The following is a 23,262-nucleotide window of genomic DNA, read 5'->3' on the forward strand; positions in this document are numbered from 1 at the left end:
GAGCGAGGGAGACGGAGATGGAGACGGAGATGTAGAGGGAGACAGAGAGGGAGAGGGAGACAGAGAGGGAGACGGAGACGGAGAGGAAGAGAGAGACGGAGACGGAGAGAGAGACGGAGAGGGAGACGGAGACAGAGAGGGAGACGGAGACGGAGAGGAAGAGAGAGATGGAGACGGAGAGAGAGACGGAGAGGGAGACGGAGACAGAGAGGGAGACGGAGACAGAGAGGGAGATGGAAAGGGAGATGGAGAGAGAGAGGGAGACGGAGAGGGAGACGGAGATGGAGATGGAGACAGAGGGAGATGGATAGGGAGACGGAGAGGGAGACGGAGAGGGAGAGGGAGACGGAGAGGGAGACGGAGAGGGAGAGGGAGACGGAGAGAGAGAGGGAGACGGAGAGAGAAAGGGAGACGGAGAGGGAGACGGAGAGGGAGACGGAGAGGGAGACGGAGACGGAGAGAGAGGGAGACGGAGAGGGAGAGGGAGATGGAGAGAGAGAGGGAGACGGATAGGGAGAGGGAGACGGAGAACTATACAGAACTATAGAGGCACTATACAGCCACTACACAGCACTATACAGCACTTTTCAGCACTATACAGGCACTATACAGCACTATACAGCACTATACAGGACTATACAGCACTATACAGGCACTATACAGCACTATACAGCACTATACAGGACTATACAGGCACTATACAGCACTATACAGCACTATACAACACTATACAGCCACTACACAGCACTATACAGCACTATACAGGACTATACAGCACTATACAGGACTATACAGGCACTATACAGCACTATACATGACTATACAGGACTATACAGGCACTATACAGCACTATACAGGACTATACAGCCACTACACAGCACTATACAGCACTATACAGCACTATACAGCACTATACAGCACTATACAGGACTATACAGGCACTATACAGCACTATACATGACTATACAGGCACTATACAGGCACTATACAGCACTATACAGGACTATACAGCACTATACAGGACTATACAGCACTATACAGGACTATACAGGCACTATACAGCACTATACATGACTATACAGGCACTATACAGGCACTATACAGCACTATACAGGACTATACAGCACTATACAGGACTATACAGGCACTATACAGGCACTATACAGCACTATACAGGACTATACAGCACTATACAGGACTATACAGGCACTATACAGCACTTTTCAGCACGATACAGCACTATACAGGACTATACAGGCACTAAGAGCAGAAAATAACTGTTGCAGCTTCTCCCAAGCCCCCTCCTGCTTCTCCCCAGTTCCCTCCTGCTTCTCTGTCAAAGATATATTCATTATACCTCCTCTCTCTACTGCACTGAGTTACATGAGTCAATGAGTCACATGTGCTGGAGCACGCTGATCCACTGAAGCTGTATGTGTGTGTGTGTGTGTGTGTGTGTGTGTGTACGTGTAGGGAAGGTAAATAGGATAGGGAAATGGATACCTAAGCTGTGTTCAAATACTCATACTAACTGCACTAACCTTACTATTTGTGATGTAAATTAAGTATGTAGTATGCTTATTGGTCATAGTATGGATATAGTTAGTATGCCAAAAGTTCCAGGATGTCGTACTAAATTCGCTAAAATACAAAGTATACAAGCAGTGGACACTATTTCCGTGTTTTTAGGGCCCATAATACAATTCTTCAGAAAATGGGTGTGGCTTCACAACGTTTTAAGATTTTAAGAAAATAGCGGAAAATATGCAGCAAATATCTGACAAGAGTGGATACAAATTCATTGCTTTAACTAACTGACAAATGTTAAGAAAATGTTTAGCAATGTAATAAAGTACTTTTTTGTTGGCTGACAATTTGTTAGCTACGCTATCCTTACGAACCACATAGCATTACAGCAGTATGTACCGGTATGTTAGCTAGTTATCTAACGTTAGTTGGCTACAGTCGTTGTGCGTTAGTCGTTGTGCGTTCTCAATGAACATTGTTAATTCTGGCTATCTACTCTGATTTCAGAGCACTCTCATCTGAGTCAGTGTGCCAGAGCGCAGAATAACTGAGGAATTTACAAATGCTCAACACCCATTGAATATATGGTTGGTGTCAGTAAACGTTGGCAAAAAAAAGCGTAATTAAATTGTTGCCAGCAGCACAGTTACCAACGCTCTGGATAACATGAAAACAGCCTAACAAGCTCCGCTAGGGTGAGTAAAATGGTCAGAGTGAGGTGTTCTCTCATTTGTGTCTGTAAATAATTTAGCTAGTAAGTTAGCCAGTTAGCTTGGGTGCTTGACTGCCGTTGCGAGGTCAGAACGCTCGGATCAACCCTACTCCTCGGCCAGAGCGTCCAGTGACGAACTCCGAGAGCGAAACGCTCTGAATTTACGAACTGACAATACGACAACACTCTGGATTTACGAATGCCCAGAGCGCACTCTGGCACTCCAGTTTGAATTTACGAACACACCGAAATCGTAAAAATGTCTAGCTAGTCATTTGTTATGCTAACAAGCAAGAGGTTGCATAGCAACAGCATCAACTTCCGGCAGACAGGCAAAGCGCTAGTACGCTTAACTGAAAGGGTACCATTCGTTTGCAGTATACTAAAAAGGAACTAATAGTATAGAGTATGTAGTATATACTTATTAAGTATGTAGTATACAGTATGTTAGTACGGGTATTCGAACACAGCTCTAGTCAGTTGCACAACTGAACTGCATTCAACCAAAATGTGTCTTCCGCATTTAACCCAACCCCTCTGAATCAGAGAGGTGCAGGTGGCTGCCTTAATCAACGTCCATGTCATTGGTGCACAGGGAGCAGTTGTTGTTGGGTTAACTGAAGTGTACGCGTGTGAATGCGGGGCTGACCCTTGTTGCTTATATAAGGAGGGGATGTGTTTATTTTATTTGATCTGTAGTGTTGTGTATGAGACAGGAAGGAGGGGGAGTAGGCAGACTAGAGTGTGTTTATTTGGGGACAGACACTGATGCTGTACTGCAGGCGATGACAGCGTGATAATGTACCATGGACTCATTTGCAGTAAGCCACTTATAAACATACAGAGATGCGCACCGACCGACCGACTGACTGACCGACCCACACACACACACACACACACACACACACACACACACACACACACACACACACACACACACACACACACACACACACACACACACATATGGGAGTGTATTACTGTTAGTATACCACTAGTAGAGCCCAGAGTATAATGGCCTTAATGTGGAATAACTATCATTAAACTACCAACGGCTGAAAGGTCCTGAATGGATGATAGCTATGGGCACAATACCAAGGAGCACAATGAGAGAGCCATCTCTAATTTAGTCATCTAACAGTTCTGTTATTATCTGGCTCAGAACGACACCACACACAGAGATACTCAGAATGACACCACACACATAGATACTCAGAACAACACCACAGACAGAGATACTCAGAATGACACCACAGACAGAGATACTCAGAAAGGCATCACACACACAGAGACACTCAGAATGACACCACAGACAGAGATACTCAGAACGACAACACACCACACACAGAGATACTCAGAATGACACCACAGACAGAGATACTCAGAACGACACCACAGACAGAGATACTCAGAACGTCACCACAGACAGAGATACTCAGAACGACACCACACACCACACACAGAGATGCTCAGAACGACACCACACACCACAGACAGAGATACTCAGAACGACACCACAGATACAGTATACTGTAGAGAGATGGTTGTTGATGGATCTTACCTGTTGTTCAGTATCTTCCTCGTCACTGCTGATTTTCAGGTCATCCTCAAGCATTCTGCAGAAAGACACACAACAGCAGTCAGGTCAAATAAAAAGCTTCATGAGACCAATGTGTTATCATTAATATAGGAAAATAATAACAACAAAATATATTGCTTAGTCAAATGATATGTGATTTTTTATTAAGAAATAGGATGTATTAAAAGCAGTGTGTATCAGGTATACTATTACTCTTCGTTAGGACACAAAGACAATTACTTATTGGATATTATGCCATTATATGCAGAGATCAAAAACGCATCTGTCCATTTCCACAGTGAGGGATGGCATTACTCTATCCTCAGTTATATATACACACTACTGTTCAAAAGTTTGGGGTCACTTAAAAATGTCCTTGTTTTCCATGAAAACATACATGACATGAGTTTGAATAGGAAATATTGCAAAATTAATAGAAAATGTAGTCATTCACAATGTTAGAAATAATGAAATAATAATTGTGTCCTTCAAACTTTGCTTCCGTCAAAGAATCCTCCATTTGCAGCAATTACAGCCTTGCAGACCTTTGGCATTCTAGATGTCAATTTGTAGAGGTAATCTGAAGAGATTTCACCCCATGCTTCCTGAAGCACCTCCCACACGTTGGATTGGCTTGATGGGCACTTCTTACGTCCCATACGGTCAAGCTGCTCCCACAACAGCTCAATAGGGTTGAGATCCGGTGACTGTGCTGGCCATTCCATTATAGACAGAATACCAGCTGACTGCTTCTTCCCTAAATAGTTATTGCATAGTTTGGAGCTGTGCTTTGGGTCATTGTCCTGTTGTAGGAGGAAATTGGCTCCAATCAAGCGCCGTCCACAGGGTATGGCATGGCATTGCAAAATGGAGTGATAGCCTTCCTTCTTCAAGATCCCTTTTACCCTGTACAAATCTCCCACTTTACCACCACCAAAACACCCCTAGACCATCACATTGCCTCCACCATGCTTGACAGATGGCATCAAGCACTCCTCCAGTATCTTTTCATTTGGTCTGTGTCTCACAAATGTTTCTTCTTTGTGATCCGAAAACCTCAAACTTCGATTTGTCTGTCCATAACACTTTTTTTCCAATCTTCCTCTGTCCAGTGTCTGTGTTCTTTTGCCCATCTTAATCTTTTATTTTTATTGACCAGTCTGAGATATGGCTTTTTCTTTGCAACTCTGCCTAGAAGGTCAGCATCCCGGAGTCACCTCTTCAATGTTGATGTTGAGACTGGTGTTTTGCGGGTACTATTTAATGAAGCTGCCAGTTGAGGACCTGTGAGGCGTCTGTTTCTCAAACTAGAGACTCTAATGTATTTGTCCTCTTGCTCAGTTGTGCACCGGGATGACTAGCCTTCATTTCTCAGAACAAGAATAGACTGACGAGTTTCAGAAGAAAGTTTTTTGTTTCTGGCTATTTTGAGCCTGTAATCGAACCCACATTTGCTGATGCTCCAGATACTCAACTAGTCTCAAGAAGTCCAGTTTTATTGCTTCTTTAATCAGCACAACAGTTTTCAGCTGTGCTAACATAATTGCAAAAGGGTTTTCTAATGATCAATTAGCCTTTTAAAATGATAAACTTGGATTAGCAAACACAACGTGCCATCGGAACACAGGACTGATTGTTGCTGATAATGGGCCTCTGTACGCCTATGTAGATATTCCATAAAAAATCAGCAGTTTCCAGCTACAATAGCCATTTACAACATTAACAATGTCTACACTGTATTTTTGATCAATTTGATGTTATTTTAAAGGACAAAAAAATTGCTTTTCTTTGGAAAACAAGGACATTTATAGGTGACCCCAAACTTTTGAACGGTAGTGTATTTATACAGCTCTGGAAAAAATTAAGGGACCACTGCAAAAATATACGTTTCTCTGGTTTTACTATTTATAGGTATGTGTTTGGGTGAAATATTTTTGTTTTATTCTATAAACTACTGACAACATTTCTCCCAAATTCCAAATAAAAATATTGTCATTTAGAGCATTTATTTGCAGAAAATGACAACTGGTCAAAATAACAAAAAAGATGCAGTGTTGTCAGACCTCGAATAACGCAAAGAAAATAAGTTAATGTTCATTTTTAAACAACACAATACTAATGTTTAACTAAGGAAGAGTTCAGAAATCAATATTTGGTGGAATAACCCTGATTTTCAATCACAGCTTTCATGCGTCTTGGCATGCTCTCCACCAGTCTTTCACATTGATGTTGGGTGACTTTATGCCACTCCTGGCGCAAAAAATAAAGCAGCTCAACTTTGTTTGATGGCTTGTGACCATCCATCTTCCTCTTGATCACATTCCAGAAGTTTTCAATGGGGTTCAGGTCTGGAGATTGGGCTGGCCATGACAGGGTCTTGATCTGGTGGTCCTCCATCCACACCTTGATTGACCTGGCTGTGTGGCATGGTGCATTGTCCTGCTGGAAAAACCAATCCTCAGAGTTGGGGAACAATGTAAGAGCAAAAGGAAGCAAGTTTTCTTCCAGGACAACCTTGTGGCTTGATTCATGCGTCCTTCACAAAGACAAATCTGCCCGATTCCAGCGTTGCTGAAGCACCCCCAGATCATCACGGATCCTCCACCAAATTTCACAGTGGGTGCGAGACACTGTGGCTTGTAGGCCTCTCCAGGTCTCCGTCTAACCATTAGATGACCAGGTGTTGGGCAAAGCTGAAAATCGGACTCATCAGAGAAGAATACCTTACTCCAGTCCTCTACGGCCCAATCCTTTTGCTAAACCTCATCCTGGCTCTTCTTTGCTTCTCATTGATGAAGGGCTTTTTTCTAGCTTTGCACGACTTCAGCCCTGCCCCTAGGAGCCTGTTTCAAACCGTCCTCGCTGTGCACTTCACCCCAGATGCCGTTTGCCATTCTTTATGTAGGTCACCTGATGTCATCCTACGGTTGTTGAGTGACATTCGAATGAGTTGGCAGTCATCCCGGTCAGTAGAGTCATTTTCGCCCTCTGCCGGTCTGTAGCTTTGTTGTCCCCATTGTCTGCTGCTTGACCTTGTTCTTATGAACCGCCATCTTTGAAATGTTAAGGATGGAAGCAACCTGACACTCACTGCATCCCTCTGCCAGTAAAGCCAGAATTGAACCCTTCTTTTCCTCACTCAAAACGTTCCTTTTTAACTCTTTTGGCATGGTCAATAGTTATTTTTTGATTAATATTACTTTTGAGGTACTATTAGAACTGTTTTTGCCATCCAGCTGGTCCTATTGCAAGATGATAGTGATGACCACAGCAGTGGATTTTATACTTTTCCTCGTTAAATAAGATTTGGTTCATGTGATCACCTAATCAGTACCTAATTCAGTAGAATGAGGTGTGCCTGTGTTGGAATTCAACAGACACTGGAATGGAATGGCTGTCATACATGTAGAGATGCTGATTTAAGAAAAATGTGCAGTGGTCTCTTAATTTTTTTCCAGAGCTGTATATATACACTACTGGTCAAACATTTTAGAACACCGATTAAATTTTCTACATTGTAGAATAATAGTGAAGACATCAAAACTATGAAATAACACATATGGAATCATGTAGTAACCAAAAAAGTGTTAGCAAATCATAATACATTTTATATTTGAGATTCTTCAAATAGCCACCCTTTGCCTTGATGACAGCTTTGCACACTCTTGGCATTCTCTCAACCAGCTTCACCTGGAATGCTTTTCCAACAGTCTTGAAGGAGTTCCCACATATGCTCAGTACTTGTTGGCTGCTTTTCCTTCACTCTGCGGTCCGAGTCATCCCAAACCATCTCAATTTGGTTGAGGTAGGGGGATTGTGGAGGCCAGGTCATCTGATGCAGCACTTCATCACTCTCCTTCTTGTTAAAATAGCCCTTACACAGCCTGGATGTGTGTTGGGTCATTGTCCTGCTGAAAAACAAATTATAGTCCCACTAAGCCCATACCAGATGGGATGGTGTATTGCTGCAGAATGCTGTGGTAGCCATGCTGGTTAAGTGTGCCTTGAATTCTAAATAAATCACAGACAGTGTCACCAGCAAAGCAGCCCCACACCATAACACCTCCTCCTCCATACTTTACAGTGGGAAAAACACATGCAGAGATCATCCGTTCACCCACACCGCATCTCACAAAGACACTGCGGTTGGAACCAAAAATCTTCAATTTGGACTCCAGACCAAAGGACAAATTTCCACCTGTCTAATGTCCAGTCTCTTCTTCTTATTGGTGTCCTTTAGTAGTGGTTTGTTTGCAGCAATTCAACCATGAAGGCCTGATTCACACAGTGTCCTCTGAACAGTTGATGTTGAGATGTGTCTGTTACTTGAACTCTGTGAAGTATTTATTTGGGCTGCAATTTCTGAGGCTGGTAACTCTAATGAACTTATCCTGTGCAGCAGAGGTAACTCTGGGTCTTCCATTCCTGTGGCGGTCCTCATGAGAGCCAGTTTCATCATAGCGCTTGAAGATGTTTTCTGGATTGACTGACCTTCATGTCTTAAAGTAATGATGGACTGTCGTTTCTCTTTGCTTATTTGAGTTGTTCTTGCCATAATATGGACTTGGTCTTTTACCAAATAGGGCTATCTTCTGTTTACACCCCTACCTTGTCACAACACAACTGATTGTCTCAAATGCATTAAGAGGGAAAGAAATGCCACAAATTAACTTTTAAGAAGGCACACCTGTTAATTGGAATGCATTCCAGGTGACTACCTCATGAAGCTGGTTGAGAGTATGCCAAGAGCGTGCAAAGCTGTCATAAAGGCAAACGGTGGCTATTTGAAAAATCTCAACAAAAAAAAAAAAGAAATGATTTGCTTGACACTTTTTTGGTTACAACATGATTCTATGTGTTATTTCATAGTTTTGATGTCTTTGCTATTATTCTACAATGTAGAAAATAGTAAAAATTAAGAAAAACCCTCGAATGAGTAGGTGTTCAAAAACTTTTGACCGGTAGTGTATATCAATTCAATTCAGCATCGAAAATAAAATCAAATCCCTTAGCTTCCTTCAGACTCATAAACTATCAAAAAGTGTTTTCAGAAAGAATGATGTCACCTGACAAACAGTGTGATGACATCATAGTAAAAACACAATAAAACCCCGGCCAGCAGGCAGGCGAGCTTGCGCTTAGCGACCTAGCTACACTACAGAGACACTCACTCCGGCCCAGTCAGCCACCCTAACACAACATGACTGTTACAAAAGAACCCGGGCCAGGAATTTTCCCCCAAGTTAGAACAATAAAAGAAGCCCTATGAGAGATGTTGTGCAGCATCTTAGATTGGGCAGAACTTTGAACAAACTACCAGTCATTACCCTGGTAATATTGAACAGATGTCAGCGGAAGGAACCAGGAGAAGTAAAAAGCCAGGTGGCTGAAGTGGGCGCTTCCAGAGGATTTGCACTCAATTGAAGCCAAATTGGGGGGGTGCCTGTCAAAGGTCAAATAGGGGGTGCTTATTTTTGTCCTGTTTCACACATGTACAAGTGTGTAACCTGTAAAAGTGTGAAATGGAAATGTGTTTTTTGTATATCCGACTCCATCTGAGAGTGGGGTCACGGCATGGACCAGCCCTTATTGATGGCAACCCTGGAGCAATTAGGGTTAAGTGCCTTGCTCAAGGACAGATCGACTGATTTTTTCACCTTGTCGGCTCAGATATTCGAACTAGCAACCTTTCAGTTACTGGCCCAACGCTCTAACCACTTGGCTACTTGCTGCCTGAATTTACATGCATGTGTGTATGTGAGAGAGACAAAGAAGAAAAAAACAGAGAAAGAGAGAAATAAAAACAAAGAGAGAAATACAAAAAATGAATAGAGTGGACTGTCTGTGGTCTATTTAAGCAATAAGGCACCTCGGGGGTTTGAGGTATATGGCCAATATACCACGGCTAAGGGCTGTTCTTACACACGATGCAACGCGGAGTGCCTGGATACAGCCCTTAGCCGTGGTATATTGGCCATATACCTCAAACCCCCGAGGTGCCTTATTGCTATTATAAACTGGTTACCAGCGTAATTAGAGCAGTAAAAATACATGTTTTGTTATACCCGTGGTATACAGTCTGATATACCACGGCTGTCAGGCAATCAGCATTCAGGGCTCGAACCACCCAGTTTATAATTACTTTTGAACTTTCTCTCCAGTCGGTGTGGATAATCCAACCTTTAATTGGAGGTAAATCAACAGTAGAAAAAAGGCACTACTATATACTCACCTGAACATAGAGTACACTGCAGCAGGTTGCGCACAGCCCTCTCCACTCTAGAGGGAGAAGCATGGCTATATTTTCCACTTTTATGACCCCACAAAAGACGTGAATAAAAACGATACCCTCTTAAAGAAGTCTTGAAGCCCCTATAAATTATGAACGTAGATTCGATGGCACATCTGTTTGAAACCATTGATAGATCTCTGATCCAAATGAGCTCCTTGGTAAATAATTAGCCCCAGGACATCTCCCTCTCTCAGGAAACCACAGATACACAGTTGCATCAACATCTCAAGACTAACAGGACTTTATATGAAATACCTTTGAAGAGACATAATGTATCTGGACTGTTTCAGCCTGAGAGTGAGACAGTGTTTAATGGTCTAATTGGGCATGTGTTTATCACTCTGCTAAATCAACCTTGAAAACAGGAGGAGGGCAAGGAGTTAAAATGAGTTTTATATTGAATATAAACACTTTGGCAGCACGGCTAGAAGCGAGCTCACAGAAATACTCACCTCATTAAAATTGGCAAAACATGAGATAGAGAGACACAGACCCAATCTGCATTAAGTCACTTTTTAAAGAATGTATTTAATTCCTACTTGGCATCAGTTTGGTGTTTTGGAGAACATATATGTTCTTCTACATGCTCTCAAAGCGTATTTAAGCACCTTCATAAACCTGAATGAAGTGCAGTCTAAGGATTCAGATAGGGTTAGAGGCAGCTCTGGTAAAGCCAAGAGAAATAATGTAATTTACAACATCCTATCTTACCATCAGGACCAATAACATGGAAACTTAATCACAAACCCACACTGGGTCTTTTTCACTGAAGCCACCCATTATATTTGCATTTAATTAGTTGAAAATTATCCCAAATACAAATCAATCTAATTAGTTCCAGAGACATGAGTGAGGCTTATTTGAATTGCGAGGATGGCACTGGCACTGTTTCTCCTGTTTCTCCACTTTAAAACAACGCTAGTTTTCATTAACGACGAGAGAGGAAATGTAGGGAGAAACATGCCAGCACATTTGTTTACCCTTAATGATGGCTCATGAGATGATTAGAAGAAACCCCAAACCCACAGCCCAGAGACAGAGACTAGGCCTGGAAGACAATGGTAATGATGAAGACGTGTAATGATGTGTTGTTACCAGCGTCAGGGCAGACAGATAGCTTCCTCTGGTGAAGTGATCCAGGTGCCTCTCAAATGGCACCCTATTCGGTAAACAGTGCACTACTTTTGACAAGGGCACTGTATAGGGAATAGGGTGCCATTTGGGATGCACACTCTGACTCAGCCTGCTTCTCTACACTTCTCTCTGTTCACATCAGGGAAGGGTCATGTGTGGAGAATAGAGAGACGAGGGGTGAGGAGGGGAATAGAGAGATGGGGAGTGAGGAGGGGAATATAGAGATGGGGAGTGAGGAAGGCAATAGAGAGACGGGGAGTGAGGAAGGTAATAGAGAGACGGGAGTGAGGAAGGTAATATAGAGACGGGGAGTGAGGAAGGTAATATAGAGACAGGGAGTGAGGAAGGTAATATAGAGACAGGGAGTGAGGAAGGTAATATAGAGACAGGGAGTGAGGAAGGTAATAGAGAGACGGGGAGTTAGGAGGGGAATATAGAGACGGGGAGTGAGGAAGGTAATAGAGAGACTGGGAGTGAGGAAGGTAATATAGAGACGGGGATTGAGGAAGGTAATATAGAGACGGGGAGTGAGGAAGGTAATATAGAGACAGGGAGTGAGGAAGGTAATATAGAGACGGGGATTGAGGAAGGTAATATAGAGACGGGGAGTGAGGAAGGTAATATAGAGGTGGGAGTGAGGAAGGTAATAGAGAGACAGGGAGTGAGGAAGGTAATATAGAGACAGAGAGTGAGGAAGGTAATATAGAGACGGGGAGTGAGGAAGGTAATATAGAGACGGAGAGTGAGGAAGGTAATATAGAGACAGGGAGTGAGGAAGGTAATAGAGAGACGGGGAGTGAGGAAGGTAATAGAGAGACGGGAGTGAGGAAGGTAATAGAGAGACGGGGAGTGAGGAAGGTAATATAGAGACGGAGAGTGAGGAAGGTAATATAGAGACGGAGAGTGAGGAAGGTAATATAGAGACGGGGAGTGAGGAAGGTAATAGAGAGACGGGGAGTGAGGAAGGTAATAGAGAGACGGGAGTGAGGAAGGTAATAGAGAGACGGGGAGTGAGGAAGGTAATATAGAGACGGGGAGTGAGGAAGGTAATATAGAGACGGGGAGTGAGGAAGGTAATAGAGAGACGGGAGTGAGGAAGGTAATAGAGAGACGGGGAGTGAGGAAGGTAATAGAGAGATGGGGAGTGAGGAAGGTAATAGAGAGACGGGGAGTGAGGAAGGTAATAGAGAGACGGGGAGTGAGGAAGGTAATATAGAGATGGGGATTGAGGAAGGTAATATAGAGACGGGGAGTGAGGAAGGTAATATAGAGACAGGGAGTGAGGAAGGTAATATAGAGACGGGGATTGAGGAAGGTAATAGAGAGACGGGAGTGAGGAAGGTAATAGAGAGACGGGGAGTGAGGAAGGTAATAGAGAGACGGGGAGTGAGGAAGGTAATATAGAGACGGGGATTGAGGAAGGTAATATAGAGACGGGGAGTGAGGAAGGTTATATAGAGACGGGGAGTGAGGAAGGTAATAGAGAGACGGGAGTGAGGAAGGTAATAGAGAGACGGGAGTGAGGAAGGTAATAGAGAGAGGGGGAGTGAGGAAGGTAATATAGAGACGGGGAGTGAGGAAGGTAATATAGAGACGGGGAGTGAGGAAGGTAATAGAGAGACGGGAGTGAGGAAGGTAATAGAGAGACGGGGAGTGAGGAAGGTAATAGAGAGACGGGGAGTGAGGAAGGTAATAGAGAGACGGGGAGTGAGGAAGGTAATATAGAGACGGGGATTGAGGAAGGTAATATAGAGACGGGGAGTGAGGAAGGTAATATAGAGACGGGGAGTGAGGAAGGTAATATAGAGACAGGGAGTGAGGAAGGTAATAGAGAGACAGGGAGTGAGGAAGGTAATAGAGAGACGGGAGTGAGGAAGGTAATAGAGAGACGGGTAGTGAGGAAGGTAATATAGAGACGGGGAGTGAGGAAGGTAATATAGAGACGGGGAGTGAGGAAGGTAATAGAGAGACGGGGAGTGAGGAAGGGAATAGAGAGATGGGGAGTTAGGAGGGGAGTAGAGAGATGGGGAGTGAGGAGGGTAATATAGAGACGGAGAGTGAGGAAGGTAATAGAGAGACGGGGAGTGAGGAAGGTAATAGAGAGATGGGGAGTGAGGAAGGTAATAGAGAGACGGGGAGTGAGGAAGGGAATAGAGAGATGGGGAGTGAGGAGGGGTGACTGGGGGAATAGAGAGATGAGAGGCAGGACAGAGCTGAACAGGGCAAGCCCAGACTAGAGCAACACAGCCGGTGGAGTGCAGCAACACAGTAACATGTGGTGAAAGAGTCTCCTGGTGCTAGCCCACTAGAAATCTAGCGTAATGACAGGCTAGGGAGAGGTGCAGGCTGTGATCGTTAGCCACCAGCTAACCCCCAATCACTACCTGGATCGTATGTCTATCTATCAGCACCCTCAGGGAAAGGCTCTCTCCACTCTAAACCCTTGCAGCCTTTCACAATTCATATACAGTTGAAGTCGGAAGTTTACATACACCTTAGCCAAATACATTTAAACTCAGTTTTTCACAATTCCTGACATTTAATCCTAGTAACAATTCCCTGTCTTAGGTCAGTTAGGATCACCACTTTATTTTAAGAATGTGAAATGTCAGAATAATAGTAGAGAGAATGATTTATTTATTTCATCACATTCCCAGTGGGTCAGAAGTTTACATACACTCAATTAGTATTTGGTAGCATTGCCTTTAAATTGTTTAACTTGGGTCAAACATTTCGGGTAGCCTTCCACAAGCTTAAAATCAAATCAAATCAAATCAAATTTTATTGGTCACATGCGCCGAATACAACAGGTGCAGACATTGCAGTGAAATGCTTACTTCCCACAATAAGTTGGGTGAATTTTGGCCCATTCCTCCTGACAGAGCTGGTGTAACTAAATCAGGTATGTAGGCCTCCTTGCTCGCACACGCTTTTTCAGTTCTGCCCACAAATGTCTATAGGATTGAGGTCAGGGCTTTGTGATGACCACTCCAATACGTTGACTTTGATGTCCTTAAGCCATTTTGCCACAACTTTGGAAGTATGCTTGGGGTCATTGTCCATTTGGAAGACCCATTTGCGACCAAGCTTTAACTTCCTGTCTGATGTCTTGAGATGTTGCGTCAATATATCCACATAATATTCCTTCCTCATGATGCCATCTATTTTGTGAAGTGCACCAGTCCCTCCTGCAGCAAAGCACCCCCACAGCATGATGCTGCCACCCCCGTGCTTCACGGTTGGGGTGGTGTTCTTCGGCTTTCAAGCGTCCCCCTTTTTCCTCCAAACATAACAATGGTCATTATGGCCAAACAGTTCTATTTTTGTTTCATCAGACCAGAGGACATTTCTCCAAAAAGTACGATCTTTGTCCCCATGTGCAGTTGCAAACCGTCGTCTGGCTTTTTTATGGCGCTTTTGGAGCAGTGGCTTCTTCCTTGCTGAGCAGCCTTTCAGGTTATGTCGATATAGGACTCGTTTTACTGTGGATATAGATATTTTTGTTCCTGTGTCCTCCAGCATCTTCACAATATCCTTTGCTGTTGTTCTGGGATTGATTTGCACTTTTCACACCAAAGTGTGTTCATCTCTAGGAGACAGAACGCGTCTCCTTCCTGAGCGGTATGATGGCTGCGTGGTCCCATTGTGTTTATACTTGTGTACTATTGTTTGTACAGATGAACGTGGTACCTTCAGGCATTTGGACATTTCTCCCAAGGATGAACCAGACTTGTGGATGTCTACAATTTTTTTTCTGAGGTCTTGGCTGATTTCTTTTGATTTTCCCATGATGTCAAGCAAAGAGGCACTGAGTTTGAAGGTAGTCCTTGAAATACATCCACAGGTACACCTCCAATTGACTCAAATAATGTCAATTAGCCTATCAGAAGCTTCTAAATCCATGACATCATTTTCTGGAATTTTCCAAGCCGTTTAAAGGCACAGTCAACTTAGTGTATGTAAACTTCTGACCGACTGGAATTGTGATACAGTGAATTATAAGTGAAATAATCTGTCTGTAAACAATTGTTGGAAAAATGACTTCTGTTATGCACAAAGTAGATGTCCTAACCGACTTACCAAAACTATAGTTTGTTAACAAGAAATTTGTGGAGTGGTTGAAAAACTAGTTTTAATGACTCCAACCTAAGTGTATGTAAACTTCTGACTTCAACTGTATGATGGATACAAACTATGACGTAAGTCTTATAAATTGACTATTGAAGAATTGTTGTGATAAGTAACTATGATATTTTGAATGAACGCATACTGGAATCCTGATATGGAATCATATAAGGTATGAGATGGTATCAGACCAGATCAGGTATAATATATTATTTTAATGTACTTTGTATGGAGTAATACTTTGTCTTCGGAAAGTATTCAGACCCCTTGACATTTTCCGCATTTTGTTACAGCCTTATTCAAAAATTTATTAAATTAATAAAAAAACTCAGCAATCTACACACAAAACCCCATAATGACAAAGCGGAAACAGGTTTTTAAAAATTGTTGCAAATGTATTTCAAATAAAATACTGAAGTATTCAGACCCTTTGCTACAAAACTCGAAATTGAACTCATGTGCATCCTGTTTCCATTGATCATCCTTGAGATGTTTCTACAACTTGATTGGAGTCCACCTGTGGTAAATTCCATTGATTGGACATGATTTGGAAAGGCACACACCTGTCTATATAAGGTCCCACAGTTGATGGTGCATTGCAGAGCAAAAACCAAGCCATGAGGTCGAAGGAATTGTCCGTAGAGCTCAGAGACAGGATTGTGTCGAGGCACAGATCTGGGGAAGGGTACCAAAAAATGTCTGCAGCATTGAAGGTCCCCAAGAATACAGTGGCCTCCATCATTCTTAAATGGAAGAAGTTTGGAACCACCAAGACTCTTCCTAGAGCTGGCCGCCCGGAACAAACTGAGCAATCGGGGGAGAAGGGCCTTGGTCAGGGAGGTGACCATGAACCTGATGGTCACTCTGACAGAGCTCTAGAGTTCCTCTGTGGAGATGGGAGAACCTTCCAGAAGGACAACCATCTCTGCAGCACTCCAGCAATCAGGGCTTTATGGTAGAGTGGCCAGACGGAAGCCACTCCCCAGTAAAAGGCACATGACAGCCCGCTTGGAGTTTGCCAAAAGGCACCTAAAGACTCTCAGACCATGAGAAACAACATTCTCTGGTCTGATGAAACCAAGATTTGGACTGAATGCCAAGTGTCAAGTCTGGTGGAAACCTGGCACCATCCCTACGGTGAAGTATGGTGGTGCCAGCATCATGCTGTGGAGATGTTTTTCAGCGGCAGGGACTGGGAGACCAGTCAGGATCGAGGCAAAGATGAACGGAGCAAAGTACAGAGAGATCCATTAAAATGATATGTGACTTGAGCATGCCTGACTTGACAAGCTGTTGAGAAAAGAAAAGAAACCGCCAAACACTTTCTCTGTAAATTGTAGAAGAATGTGGTAAATGCTGGTTGTCAGAGGCACTCCAGAATCACATTCTAAACATATGTAATCACCAATGTCCTGGTGTTGACATTTCTCCTGAACACATAATTAAACTGTTTATCACAGTGTCAATGTGTCACTGATATATAATTGGACTCTGCAGTGCCCCTCCCTCCCCCTCCAACCTGCCCCGGCCCTGCCCACTGTATGAATGTCATTGTTCCCCTGCCTGCTCTCAAGTTATTTTGAAATGGAGCGACAGAGCTGCCAGATTGGCATTGAAGTGTGACCCTTTGGGTATTCAGTTTGACGGCAGAGGCCGCCTTTGTTAAGTGTATAGCGCCCCGCTCCCGCCCATTTATCTAGGAGGGCTGACAGCTCCACAATAGCAGCCCCTCTCCCTCCTCTCTCCCTGAGCGTGAGGGAGGCAATTCACCACTCAGCAGGCAGCAGGGGACCCTGGGAGGGCGGCTCACCTTCCTCAGAGAGCTCCTGGAGGCAGAAGGAGGGGGTTTGTACTGCACATCCAGGGATGACTGCCATCCCTGAGCCCCTATCCTTCCACGTGTACCTGGTAAACAACACCATGGTACCAGGAGACAGACACATCAACATGACAAGGGTAGGCCATGCGTCACCTCTTGGGCCCAGAGAGAGAAGGCAGCATCTCAGAGGTGTGTGTGTCAGAGGGGACGTACGATAACTGACTCTAATGTCCCCTACAGTGACAGCTTTGTAACCGTAGAGCAGTATGGTCTTAGTGAGAGAGATACAAATGAAGGAGGGGGTTCATTTCAGATCTTGAATTCTTCCGTAAAGTACAGTTGAAGTCGGAAGTTTACATACACTTAGGTTGGAGTCATTAAAACTCGTTTTTCAACCACTCCACAAATTTCTTGTTAACAAACTATAGTTTTGGCAAGTTGGTTAGGACATCTACTTTGTGCATGACACAAGTAATTTTTCCAACAATTGTTTACAGATGGTCTGACATTCTCCTGTAGAATTCTCTGATCCAGAGCAGAATTCATGGTTCCTTCTATTAAGGCAAGTCGTCCAGGTCCTGAGGCAGCAAAGCATCTCCAAACCATCACACCACCACCACCATGCTTGACCTTTGGTATGATGTTCTTACTGTGGAATGCAGAGTTTGGTTTTCGCCAGGCATTACTGGAACCATGTTGGGTCCCATTATGCCTGGCAAAAACCAAACACTGCATTCCACAGTAAGAACATCAAACCAAAGGTCAAGCATGGTGGTGGTGGTGTGATGGTTTGGGGATGCTTTGCTGCCTCAGGACCTGGATGACTTGCCTTAATAGAAGGAACCATGAATTCTGCTCTGGATCAGAGAATTCTACAGGAGAATGTCAGACCATCAGTCTGTGAGCTGAAGCTGAAGCGCAGCTGGGTCATGCAGCAAGACAATGATCCAAAACACACAATCAAGTCTTCACGAAAATTGCTAAAAAGCAACAAATTGGAAGTTTTGGAATGGCCTAGTCAAAGTCCAGACCTAATCCCAATTGAGATGTTGTGGCAGGACTTGAAACGAGCAGTTCATGCTTCAAAACCCACACGTCACTGAGTTAAAGCAGTTCTGCATGGAAGAGTGGGCCAAACTACTTTTTCATAGCACTGTATATCCACAGTAAAACAAGTCCTATATCGACATAACCTGAAAGGCCACTCAGCAAGGAAGAAGCCACTGCTCCAAAACTGCCATTAAAAAGCCAGACTACGGTTTGCAACTGCACATGGGGACAAAGATCATACTTTTTGGACAAATGTCCTCTGGTCTGATGAAACAAAAATAGAACTGTTTGGCCATAATGACCATCTTTATGTTTGGAGGAAAAAGGGGGGCGGCTTGCAAGCCGAAGAACACCATCCCAACTGTGAAGCACGGGGTGGCAGCATCATGCTGTGGGGGTGCTTTGCTGCAGGAGGGACTGGTGCACTTCACAAAATAGATGGCATCATGAGGAAGGAATATTATGTGGATATATTGACGCAACATCTCAAGACATCAGACAGGAAGTTAAAGCTTGGTCGCAAATGGGTCTTCCAAATGGACAATGACCCCAAGCATACTTCCAAAGTTGTGGCAAAATGGCTTAAGGACATCAAAGTCAACGTATTGGAGTGGTCATCACAAAGCCCTGACCTCAATCCTATAGACATTTGTGGGCAGAACTGAAAAAGTGTGTGCGAGCAAGGAGGCCTACAAACCTGACTCAGTTACACCAGCTCTGTCAGGAGGAATGGGCCAAAATTCATCCAACTTATTGTGGGAAGCTTGTGGAAGGCTACCTGAAACGTTTGACCCAAGTTAAACAATTTAAAGGCAATGCTACCAAAAAACTAAATGAGTGTATGTAAACTTCTGACCCACTGGGAATGTGATGAAAGAAATAAAAGCTGAAATAAATCATTCTCTCTACTATTATTCTGACATTTCACATTCTTAAAATAAAGTTGTGAATCTAACTGACCTAATACAGGGAATTTTTACTAGGATTAAATGTCAGGAATTGTGAAAAACTGATTTTAAATGTATTTGGCTAAGGTGTATGTAAACTTCCGACTTCAACTGTATGTGGATGGTGTTGGTGATAATGGAGAGGAGCAGAGGTAGCCTGGATGCCATATCTCTGCTTAGCTATTACATTCCAGTTCTCGCCACTCCTGTCATTTGCCAAAGAGACTGGCCTTTTGGCAATCTTCAAATAGAACATTCTATCATTAATGAGCTCGAGGAGATCAGAGATTTGATCCTGATTCGATAACCCTATCATCCAATCACAATGTTTATGCAAATTAGACGGTTCTAAATTAGACATTCTAACTTCATCCATACATTTTATTGGAAACATTCTTACATTGGGCATTCTGACGTAATACATTTCATTGTAAACACAAACATTGGGCACAGGGAGAACAGAGGATTCCCATTTATTGCATTTTTACAACCAGGCAATGTGATCACATCACACCAGAGAAGCTGTCACCATTCAAACTTCCACGCCAGTTCATTGTGAACGCTGTAGCCTATTATATATTGCGCAAGCAATTTGTGACCAAACTACAGGTATATTGATACTTCTGGGACACGCATTGGGCTAGGCTACTGGTTGAACAGCTATAAGAGGAATACAGAGGATGGAAGAGAGAGAGAGGCCAGCGGAGATATCAGCGGAGATGCATCAATTGCGCAAGAACGGAACAGTGAAGACAGAGATGTGTAAATTAGAACTTAATTCATAGTTAGGGCTGGGCTAGTAATCCACCATTCCTATGATATATTAGGCCTAGCCTACTATAACAATGACAGGTTTTGAGTTTTCTAGTGGGAAAGTTGCACTCGTAAAGCAGTTATATATAAACTGAGTATACCAAACATTAGGAACACCGCCCTAATATTGAGTTGCACAATCCATGTCTCAAGGCTTAAAAATCCTTCTTTAACCTGTCTCCTCCCCTTCATCTACACTGATTTAAGTGGATTTAACAGGTGACATCAATAAGGAATCATAGCGTTCACCTGGATTCACCTGGTCAGTCTATGCCATGGAAAGAGCAGGTGTTCCTAATGTTCTGTCACTGAGTGTTTTAGGCCTAGTGTACTACATTGAATTTAGGTGACCAACACCTGTGCTATGCAAGCCAGAGACTTATTGTCTGACACACGTTTTGTGCCAATGAATTGAAGTTGAACATTGCCAAATGCGTAATCTTAATTAAATGTGCAATAAAAAAGTATATTGCCTAGGCTTATTTAATGAAACCCTGGCTGTTGATGTATAGGCAACACATCAGAAAGCAGGGACTCCCCACTGAGCTCCTTTTTGGAAACGGCAAGTTCACTTTCTCATCCATACACTGTCCAGCAGCTCACAACAGCAGGATGGGGGGTCTTTTCATTAGGAGGGACGTCTACCAAGCTAAAATAATGATTATGATCACATTTTCTCAATTTAAATATTAGGCCTATGTGGACACCTGTACATTTGGCAGCCAAGCACAAGTGATCAGTGTAGCCTATTATCGTCCAGACATGACGTTGAAATATCTTCACACCTAGAAAAAAAATCTCCAGGCTTCCATCGTGGATTCAATTGAATAAAATAAAAAAAAACGAATTACAGGAGTCAGTTTGGAAAAACGAATCCAGTGTGAATCTTCCTCTGGAATAAGGCCCATGCTGGAATAATAACTAAATAATCAACGTCTCTAGTAATAGGTTTAGCTGTCTTTCTCTCCCCCTTCAAACTTTCCTTGTCAATTAATTTCATAGGTTACATTATTTTAGCATTATGCTATAATGTAGTCTAGGCCTACTTTCTGATGGACTACAGCCAAGAGTTGAAGGTGAACCTAGGTTTTGAATGCGTTTTTAGGAAGGGAGAAATGGGATTTGTGTGTGTCTGATATACGCTGGGGGCTTTGATTGATGGGTCAAATTCTCTCTATGTCCAATCAGAAAGTTTCCTGAAGTAGCCTTTCTGCATTCCATCTCTTAATAAGAGCACTATGGAAAAATTATATACCTGAAATTAGCATAACAACATTGTAAAAATGTAAGCAAGTGATGATGATCAGCATATGTGCGAGTAATGACGACAGGTGGAATGACGACAGGTGCCAGTTTTGCGTTTCTTTCTTCTCACTAATGGGATGCAACTGAAGCAAAGTTTCCGCTCAGAGGGAATGTCTCCAACCTTTCCTGTGCATCTGCCTATTCTCTATTCCCTCCGAGTGAAAGCCTGCAAATGCAGTTACTCTGAGGGCCTTAAAACAAGTGTGCTTTTAAATAAGCATTCAATCCATCTCTGAGTTACTGTGTCAATCAGTTCCGAGGTACATGGAGATGGAGATGAATGGATGTAAATAAAGATGCTGTGGGTTTCCCTGGGAGGAGTGTGTGTGTTTCCGTGTGTGTGCGTGTCTGGCGCTCACATGCAAAGTGCTTGTCGTCCGCTGTGCTTCTGCCTCCTGGCCTGACACGCTGCTTTGTTCCAGATCTGTCACTTAGACCACTCAGCTAAGAGGGCCATCAACACTTCCAATATCACTCTCTCAGCCACCTCTCTGTGTGTGTGTGTTAGTGTGTGTGCGAGTGCATACGTTTACACACACACTGAAGTCTGAAGTAGTACTGTAGGATCCTCTCCTCTCCTCTCCTCTCCTCTCCTCTCCTCTCCTCTCCTCTCCTCTCCTCTCTCCTCTCCTCTCCTCTCCTCTCCTCTCCTCTCCTCTCCTTCCAGCAGCTTCCTGCCAAGCCTGCCTCTCTCTGGCCCCTTTACATACACCCACGCAAGGCCCCAGCCCTCTCTTTTTTTCAGCCCTCTCTTTTTTTGAGCAAAGGAGTATTTAGATTGGCCCTGAGCCATCTCCCAGTCTGATTCTGAGAGCATGAGAGAGAGAGAAAGAAAGAAAGAAAGAAAGAAAGAAAGAAAGAGAGAGAGGAGAGAGAGAAAGAGAGAGAGAAATAGAGAGAGAGAGAAATCGAGAGAGAGAGAAAGAGAGAAAGAGAGAAAGAAAGAAAGAAAGAAAGAAAGAGGAGAGAGAGAGAAATAGAGAGAGAGAGAGAGAGAGAGAGAGAGAGAGAGAGAGAGAGAGAGAGAGAGAGAGAGAGAGAGAGAGAGAGAGAGAGCGAGAGAGAGAGAAAGAGAGAGAGAGAGAAAGCTGACTGGAGTGTCACATCAAGAGGCTGTGTTAACTCTTGTGACGGACGCCTTTCCCCCGTCTCCTCTGCCTGCCTGAGAGCCTCCACTCTGTTCTCTGCATTTATCTCAGCAATGTAGGAAACATCTGACTACTGGTTTTTTCAAACTCCCCTGTCTTAGGTCGCATATAACTAGCACTCTAGCTCACCATTAAAGACACTTGAATATATGAAGTCGGTGGTCATGAATTCACTGCAAATCTGTATCTTTAGTACCCAGAACACATACAGTACGACCTGCAGCTCAATTTACTGTACCTCTCAGGTCCCTCTTCAATACCTTATTCAATGCCATTCTAACAGCATATTCGTAGCAATGGGATGTGATGCAACTATGTAACCTTAGTGTGGATGGATTATCTAAATGCATGTTGAGGCTACAATTCTCAATTCAATGAAATTCAATTTGCTTTATTGGCATGACGTAACAATGTACATATTGCCAAAGTGTACTTTCGAGATTAAGTGATACATTTACAATATTTACATTTACTCTCTCTCTCTTCTCTCTCTCTCTGTCTCTCTCTCTCTCTCTCTCTCTCTCTCTCTCTCTCTCTCTCGCTGTCTCTCTCTCTCTCTGTCTCTCTCTCTGTCTCTCTGCCTCTCTCTCTGCCTCTCTCTCTGCCTCTCTCTCTGCCTCTCTCTCTGCCTCTCTCTCGCTGTCTCGCTGTCTCTCTCTGCCTCTCTCTCTCTCTCTGCCTCTCTCTCCGCCTCTCTCTCTCTCTCGCCCTCTCTCTCTCTCTCTCTCTCTGCCTCTCTCTCTCCGCCTCTCTCTCTCTCTCTCTCTCTCTCTGCCACTCTCTCTGCCACTCCACTCCACCAGGCATGACT

The 23,262-nt window shown here is 43.5% G+C and overlaps 1 protein-coding gene across 1 annotated transcript in view; it reads right to left on the reverse strand.

Moving 5' to 3' along the window:
* LOC121585607 (AF4/FMR2 family member 2-like) overlaps nucleotides 1-23,262 on the reverse strand; it is a 335,853-nt gene that overhangs the window by 126,407 nt on the left and 186,184 nt on the right. The window contains exon 8 of the mRNA XM_045225453.1: nucleotides 3,801-3,855. Within this exon, the coding sequence (XP_045081388.1) occupies nucleotides 3,801-3,855 (55 nt within the window). The remainder of the gene's footprint in view (nucleotides 1-3,800; nucleotides 3,856-23,262) is intronic.

Source organism: Coregonus clupeaformis, chromosome 2, assembly GCF_020615455.1.
Source record: "Coregonus clupeaformis isolate EN_2021a chromosome 2, ASM2061545v1, whole genome shotgun sequence".
Lineage (NCBI taxonomy): Eukaryota > Metazoa > Chordata > Actinopteri > Salmoniformes > Salmonidae > Coregonus > Coregonus clupeaformis.